The 8,678-nt window shown below is 49.5% G+C and overlaps 1 protein-coding gene across 1 annotated transcript in view; it reads right to left on the bottom strand.

Moving 5' to 3' along the window:
* The window catches only part of MBOAT2 (membrane bound O-acyltransferase domain containing 2), a 90,401-nt gene extending 85,896 nt beyond the window's left edge, over nt 1–4,505 (bottom strand). The window contains exon 1 of the mRNA XM_042889424.1: nt 4,433–4,505. Coding sequence (XP_042745358.1) covers nt 4,433–4,504 — 72 coding nt within the window. The 5' untranslated portion in view covers nt 4,505. The remainder of the gene's footprint in view (nt 1–4,432) is intronic.
* Between the last annotated feature and the right edge of the window lie 4,173 nt (nt 4,506–8,678).

The raw sequence follows: 8,678 nt of genomic DNA, 5'->3' as shown, positions 1-8,678 counted from the left end.
AGAATCACAGAATCACAGAATCACAGAATCACAGAATCACAGAATCAATCACCAGGGTTGGAAGGGACCTCAAGGATCATGAATCTCTAACTCCCCTGCCACATGCAGGGCCACCAATCTCCACGTTTAATACCAGACCAGGCTGCCCAGGGCCCCATCCAACCTGGCCTTGAACACCTCCAGGCATGGGGCATCCACAACCTCTCTGGGCAGCCTGTTCCAGCACCTCACCACTCTCATAGTGAAAAACTTCCCCCTGACATCCAACCTAAATCTTCCCTCCCTCAACTTAAAACCATTTTCCCTTGTCGTGCTCTTATCTACCCTTTCAAGAATTGATTCCCCTTCTGTTTGCAGGCTCCCTTTAGGTACTGAAATGCTGCAAAACATCACAGTTGCATTTTTCCAGTCATATGCATTTAAGAAATGCACAATTCATAGGAACACCCAAGGGAAAAATAATCCTGCCTACCCTAAGGCATCCAAGAGAAATATGAGGCTCAACATATGTCAGTGTTCACTGCTTTTTGCAGAGCTGGCTGCATTCAAGGCGTGCTGAAGTAGCTCAGGTACTTTGCACCAGGACACGTGTGCTGCAAGCAATGCAGAGGTGTAGCAGCCTTGCTCACACAATCGCTAAGGTATGAAGTTTATAAGGTTCATTGAGCTCTTTATGGCTATTCTTTAAAAAGGTCAATTTCGATTCTGGGACTCCTGAAGAAAATGCTATCTGGTCTACATAAATGAGCACATTATTCAAATAAAAGCTAAAATTACTGTCGGGGGAACAGAAAAAAAAAACAACAAGAGATGAGTAGAAATAAGTAGTGAGGAAATTTGGTGACGTCTGTTAAAAAACACTGCAGCTCTGCTGATCTTATCTGGAAGGTGATGGCTGCAGCTAGCAGATCCAGTTCTCCAGCCCGTGCCCCACAATCTCCACGTCGATCTCTCAGACAAGTGCCAACAGCTGATGCTCACATACCGGCATCACCCAGCTCCCATCCCTGCTGCCCAGTGACTCCCCTGTAACTGCTGTCTGTTTCTATGGCAAATCAACTGCGGGAATATTTCAATTAATTTTTGCCGATTTTCTGATTCAAATTTTGCTCCCTCTGGTGGAAGCAGTGAAAGAGCAAAGACTCAGCCAAGCTTTGCTCTTCTAGGACCACCCTTCAGCTCACAACTGACTTAAATCTCTCAGATATAAAGATAGGTGAGCTGGCACACCAAGAGACAAGGGATTGTCATCAGCAAGACCAAGCTAGAAATGGACTGCAGCCCAGCACGCTGCCTGCCAAGGCTTCCCCTTGCAGGAAGAAGCAAGCAGCAGGGACGCCAGCACAACAGGAGCATAGATGGGAAAACTAGAAGCCTAGGTGAGAGACAAGGCTGTAACACAACACTGAGAGCTGCAACCTCGATGCATTATGCAACAAAACCTTCAGCAGCCAAGCCTTCCTGGTAATTATTGTTGCACTTCTCCAGCTGCAAGGGGAGGGAATGACATAACTTCTCCTATTCCCTCTCTTGTCAAACAAGACAGAGGGAGAATCGTGGGCAATTACATGCATTCACTCTTCATTAACTTTAGGGACACAAGACACAGAGCTGTCAACAGGATGCTTCCCCTGCTGAGCAGGAAACCTGGCTGCTCCAAGAAGTGAGAAGATAGAGGTTTTCACCCCACGGAGTGCATTTCTTTTTCCTATAACTATATACAAAAAAAGGTCTGCATGTTTGACTTCCCAAATCTACAGAGACAGACTCAGGTTGCTGATCACACCAGCCATCTACCCCAGCATCTTAAGACTGAAAGCAACAAAGGGATTGAATGAAGGCAGAAGCAGCAGCCCACCACAAAACACATTTGGTTTTCAAAGCAAGCATTTCACTTCACTTCGTACAAGAGCAGGAAAGAGCCAAAGGACAAGTTAACACAGCGGCCAATCATCGCATAACACCTTGTGCAGGGTAGTTACAGAAGAGGAACAAGCTTCCTTCCCAGTAGCCAACTGGTGGTTCGCTACCAAGAGGAAAGGTCATGAAGAGCAAATCGTTAAAGAAGCAGAGCTCTCCTCGTGCAACACAGAGAAGGAGGTTCAGGTGGGATATCAGGAAAAGGTTCCTCACCAGGGATGGTCAAGCACTGAACAGGCTCCCCAGAGCAGCATGCACAGCCCCAGTGCTCTCAGACATACATTCTGATATTTGGATAGCCCTGTGTGATGCCAGGAGATGGACACACTGATCCTTCCCATTTGGGATATTCTATGGTCTCACAAGCATACGCAGTGGCTCTGGCAGAGCTGCCATCCTCCATATTCCAGGCTGGTACCAGCACTAGGTCATCTCCAGAAGCCCCTGCCAACCCCTATGATTCTGTAACACACTGTTTCAAACAGATCTGTGCTTCTCATTCTACCAGAAGCAGTCCATCTGCTTTCTTGCACTCAAACCACACATAAATTTTCATCCAGTTATCCAAAAAATCAGGTCAAAATTAGAGATATCAGCTTCACCTGTAATTGAAATTTCTACTTACATTCTGTGCCACCAGGCAAGTTTCTTTCATCTGTTTGCCCACCCAGCCAGCAGAGCAGCACAGCCACACTGCCTGGACTCAGCCTCCCAGTTACACGCCTTCGCCTCCAGTAAGATCGTAGAGCAGGATCATTACAGAGAGTAATTGCTTAATTGTAAACCACAATAGTTTAGATACAAATATTAGCATCTACTTGTGGTAAAAACCAAAATAGAGAAGTAGATAAATAAAGCCTAATCTTGTTTATCCACTGGTTCTAACCACTGGCACAGCATATCATTCTCAGTGCCTGCTTCATGGCAGGACCCATCACAGCAGGACTTTGAGTTGGATGGCAGAAACAATGCACTGATCAGGAGCTCTTCATTCATTCCTTTTCCCCAAGCACAGCTCTGTTTCCATACCCAGTGCACATACAGTGTCACTGAGTGCCACACACAACCTCTGGGTGAATTTCCTTTCTCTGCCCTCACGCTCTCCACCACCTTTGCCTCCCTGACACAGAACACATTCCCTGTTCTCTCTGTGTTACACACTTACTATTGAGACAGGCTCTCCAACTGACAGTCTACAAAGCCCTAACCCACAGCGTTGCTTTTTGTTGCTCTTTTTTGAATCAGTTAAAGGCACATTCTTAGCGCAACATAATTTTGTAACTCTTCATACCCCATTTGTAGTCAAAGCTCTCCCTACCCAGCAGGGCTGATACTGCAGCCCACTGATATAGAAAAAACACATATATACTTTTTTTAATGCTTATCATAAAAGTAATATTCTAAACCCTATGTTTAGCCACCCACCATTGTAATAACCCCCAAGAACTCATAGAGCTCAAACAGAGCTATTTGCAAAAACACCCTTACAGGAGCATCTGTTGCAACATACTCAAAACGGGTAAGATCTCCAGGCTTTGATAAGAAGTAACCTCATTACCACCAGAAAGACATATCAAAAGCTCTTAAATTAAAACTAAAACACTAAGTTTTAAGACTTCAGTTACAAGTAGCTGATAAGCTGATAAGAGGACAGCGGTAACACGCCATAAAAAGGTGATCACCTCTTACTCCACCCGCTATTTCCCAGTGAAGCCATGGCAGCAGCACACAGCACGGAGCCACAGAGCCATACCCACAGGAGGCAGTGCCAGCAGTGCTCAGCATCCACCCCATCACAGCCAGCTCCACTGAAACCTGCCCACTTCCAGGAGCTTTTTGGAAGGAATTTCCATGCACCTGTGGTTACCTCACCTACATCTCAGACACATGGAAGAAAGAGAAACAGAGAAGAGCAAGCAGGTAGCTCAGAAGTCGATGGACGCGCTCCTTCCTCTGGGTTTCATTTCAAATCACTTTCCTACCCCCGAGGTGTGCCCCGCGAAGCCCAGGCACCAGCATCCCTTCACGGGAGGACAGACTGCTTCTCTCGTCCGGTTCCATTCATTCACGCACTAACAGAAGCATTTTCTTCCTTTAAGCACACCACTGCCACAAGATCCACAGAACTCACTCGGAAGTTACCGACACACCTACAGGCACACAAACATCCCGCGGACGGAGGAGGCCGACCCCGCTCCCCCGACGGCCACTCGCCAAGCTGTCCCGTCCCGTTCGGCACCGCCCGGCCGCCGACACCGCGCACACGGCTCGGGGCCGCGCCACCGCACATCCCTGCTGCGGGACCCCAAGCTCGGCCGCAGGCGGCGGAGCGGCCCCGGGGGCGATGCCCGCGATTCGGCCGCGGCCTCAGCGCGCACCCGGCGGGGCGAGGACGGCGGCGGGCCGCACCTGCTCTCAGCGCGAGGCGGGCGGTTCCGCGGCGCCGGGGGAACGAGGCGGCCCCGCGCTTCGCGTGCCCCCGGCGGGGCGGGCGGCGTCGCGGCAGCCTCACCTGGTCGACGGGCAGGCGCACGGCGTTGCTGAGGGGCTGCAGCAGCGTGGAGCCCGTGGTGCTGGTGGCCATGGCGTCTTACCCGCGCCGGGAGAGCGGGCGGCGGAGCCGGAGGAATCGCTCCTTGCCGGGCGCCCGAGGCGGTGGCGGCAGCGGCAACAACGGCAGCGCGAAGAGCCCCAGCCCCGCACGGCGCCGTGACAACAAGGGGCCGGCGCGACCCTGCCGTCGACTGACGGCGCCAGCGGCCAATGGGAGCGCGGCGCGAGCGCGGAGTGACGGGAGGGCTCGCCCAATCCCCGCCCCTCGCAGGGCCGGCGCGGGGTGCGGGAGGGGGAAGATGGAGCTCGGAGGGGCGGCGCCGGTGCGGGGCGGCGCGGGGACGGGCTGGCCTCGTCCGGGCCGCCCGTCGCCGAGGTGGGTCCCTGGCCGCGCTCAGGTAGCGCGCCCGGCCTGGAGCCTCGCCCCGCGGCCGCGAGGGGAAAAGGATGCGGGAGGGGCGTGGAGAGGGCGCTCATAAATAGACGGGAACACCTGAGAGGAAACGGCATCTTCCTCCCGGGGGCCGGCGGCAGCTGCGGGGCTGCGGGCGGGCGGGCCGGGCAGCGGCCCTCCGGAATGCGGCTCTGCCGAGCGAGGGCCGGGGTCGGCCCGCGTCACGGGCCACGCGCGGCCGAAGCTGGGAAGGCCCTCCGGGCGCGCCGTGCCCAGCCCTGCTGCAGCGCGGACACACGGCGTCGTGCGCCGCGTCTGGGGGCTTCTGGGTATCCGAGGAGGAGAGCCCGCGCCTCCGGCTGCCTGTGCTCCGTCACCACACCGCACAGGAGTGCTCCCGGTGCCCACACAGAGCCTCCTGTGCTCCGGTTTGTGCCCAGCGCCTCTTGTCCTGGTTCTGGGCGCCACGGACGGAGTCTGGCGCTGCTCCCTTGCCCTCCTTTCAGGTGTCTCTGGACGTGGAGATGCCCCTGAGCCTCCTGTTCTGCAGGCTGGGCGGTCCCAGCTCCCTCAGCCTTTTCTGGTGGGAGAGGTTCTCCATCCCTATCATAAAGAGTTCTCGACAACTCGGCAAAAAAAAAAACAACAAAACACCTCTTCCAACTTCTGACTTCAGGGAGGTCCATCTACCATGGCTGCAAGCCACAATTTTTCCTTTATTGAGGGTCTGTTTCTTACATACACAAACCTGAAGCAGTACAGCCATAAGTTGTAAGCCTTTCCAGTAGGCTCAGGCTTGCAGTGGTTTCCCCAAAGAAAGCAAGAAGTGACTTGGTGCCAACAGCAACAAACCGATGTGTGGCACAGCTCTTCTTTCTGCCCAGTGAGCCCTGCAACACGAAACGAAGCAAAGTCTTCAGTGACTTGATGTGAGGACGTGCAGCAAGCTGCTGGTTAGCTCGTGCATCAGGGTTAGTACTGAGTGGTTCTGCTTTAGTAACCTGCCCTGCTGCTTTCATATTAGAGTCCTCCATTGTGTCAGTGTTCTTCTTATGAACTAAGTTTTTGCATTAATTTTTCTAAAAGACAGAGGAGCCTCCAATGGAACATAGTGCTCTGAATCTGTAACTGCTCAGGAATTCTGGATCTCTTGGCAGAAAGCTGCAGGTTATTCCCTGAAGTTTATTAAACATTTAAAATATATGGATTGGGTATCTTGCCTATAATCCTGCTAAATGTACGTATTTTGCCTGCATATCACATTAATCACTGTGCTTCCCGCAAGCACAAGACTTTCACCTTGGTTTTAAGTACACAAAAAATGAAAATGAAATGTTTGTCTTCCTAGCTGGAAGAACAGCTAGGTGAGTGATTTCCATACCCATTTAAGTTCACAATTAATTCTAATTGGTTGTAGCAGGAAAATGGAAGTATAATTATCTGAAAATATCCGGTGCTTTTCTTATGAGTTGAAGACCAGGTCTCTCCTTTTAGTTTGTAGCTGGTCTTTTGTCTGCAGTTAAAGAGACTGGTTAATAGCTACAAATAAGCGGTTTAAATTAGTTTTCTTCAGTGTGTGACAAGCAATTACAAGTGTGGTTGTATCTGCAGCTTCAGAAGCAATCGCATGATGTTTTTGTAAGTAAAGCAAAGAGCTGCCTTCAGAAAGGAAAAAAAAAAAAAAAACAACCACCCACACCTTTTCCCAATTAATTCTGAATCAGTCCTGTAAATGTGAACCCCCCAAACGTATCTACATACATGTAAGTAACTTCACAGGAGTGCAGTGCCACTGGGCTCCGTCTGCAATAGGCAACACATATGTGTATGGAAAGGCTAAGCTTATTTCTCTGATTCAATAGTAGACATATCCCTACACACAAATATTTGGAAGTCTTAATCTAAATTCTCACCTGAAACTGCAGAAGGACTGCTTTAGAGACTGCCCATAGCTAGTTCTGAGGCGCAGTCCGGTCACGAGGAATGATTCTAAATAAACCCAGGGAGGTGGTGTTACTGAGAGTTTCATGAAATATATGCACCAAGTAATCGACCTGCTGAATGAAGCTCCTGGGTTCAATTAACAGATTGTCTGAAAATAAGCTCATACTGTCATGGCATAAGGAATCAGCTGGTTTTAAAACACAGTCCTTGCTTTTACAATGATTTTCATTCTTTTTCGCATGCATATGCTGAGAAAATACAAAAATGCATTTCCTCGCATGACTTCAGCATCTTCAGAGTTCAAACCTGAAAGACACATTTGTTTATACAGTAAACTCCATTATCATTACAAATAGTTGTCAGCTGAGGCATTAAGTTACATGATTGCATCTGTCCAAAGCTTCCATTGGAAAAAGATGCAATGTTTGGAGAAGGTGTTCTTGTGCAGTTATTTAGGAAAGCGTGCATTAGACAATGACAAAGAAATGTGTCTTAAAATAATGGTCCCTTTGTATTGACAGGGCAGATGAGTTACATGAAGAACAAAAAGGCTCCTGCCCCACACAGCTTAAAATCCAGGTTTTCAATTAAAAGTGAGGCACGCAAATGTCAGCTGGGAAGAAATTAATAGGAAAATAAGCAATTTATGCTGTAGTGTACCTTTGGTATCAGCTATAAATTGTGTGCTGAGGGCTTTCACAGGCATTACGATAAAACTTGGTCTTCTGGTGCCTTTTTTTTTTTTTTTTTTTAAGAGATTTCATCTTTATTCCACATTTTTAGCATTGTTAAGAATTTCCTCCCTTTGTGAAAAGACTGTTGTCTCTGTGTTGTCTGTTGGACTACACTAAAGTGAGACATTGGCTGGTGAACAGCAGCACTCCGCTTTGCACTGACACACTGACAGCCCTGGAAGTTGTGTGCAGAAATCCTTCACGTGATGCCGTGAAAAAGCAGGTTGGAAAGTGATACAAAGAAGCTAGCGTACCCAGAGTAGGGAACCTGTAAGAGTTGTTGGTCATGTAAGTGGAACAGTTTTCAATAAATATTACTTACTTTCATGCTGTTGGAAATACTTGCATATAACGAGCAAGAAGCAGTACTTAGAATCACAGCATGGTTTGGGTTGGAAGGGACCTTTAGGATCATCCAGTTCCAACCCCCTGCTACAGGCAGGCACACCTCCCACCAGACCAGGGTGCTCACAGCCCCATCCAGCCTGGCCTTGAATGCTTCCAGGGAGGGGACATCCACAACCTCACTGACAACCTGATCCACTGTCTCAGCACCCTCACAGTAAAGAATTTATTCCTAATATCTCTCTAAATCTACCAACTTCCAGTTTAAAACCATTTCCCCTTATCCTGCCACCACATGCCCATCTAAAAAGTTCCTCCCCAGCTTTCCTGTAGCACCCCCACTACTTCATGAGGAAATTCCACCAACAGCTGTCAGTCAGAGCTCAGGAGGGGATGTGTTGGTTAAGTAATCCCCAGACAGTGACTCGATGTGCTATGAACTACTTCTGGTGTTCTGTGATTAAGTTTCTGTGGTTCCATAAGTGCTCACGGTTTTATAAAGACGAACTCAAAGGCATCTCAGCCCCAGAGAGGTCACTCGGTCTGTGTCATGGTTTTATGATTTTTGGTCATCAGTATTCCACACCATAACATCATGTAATGCATTGGGGGTGGGGTTTGATATCTGCCGAATGTTCGTCTGTCGGAGAAGAACTACATTTCCCCAGGAGACTTTGCGGTCAGCAAGGGGATATAACTCCAAGCAAGGTCACCTGATCCTTCTTCTTCGCCTGCTCTTCGCTGTCTGCGCTTCGCTATCTGCGCTTTGCTGCCTGCGCTTCGCCATC

Source organism: Lagopus leucura, unplaced genomic scaffold (genome assembly GCF_019238085.1).
Source record: "Lagopus leucura isolate 7727_CA_CO unplaced genomic scaffold, USGS_WTPT01 Super-Scaffold_73, whole genome shotgun sequence".
NCBI lineage: Eukaryota > Metazoa > Chordata > Aves > Galliformes > Phasianidae > Lagopus > Lagopus leucura.
The sequence above is the reverse complement of the archived record's forward strand: the minus strand, read 5'-3'. Positions and strand labels throughout refer to the sequence as shown.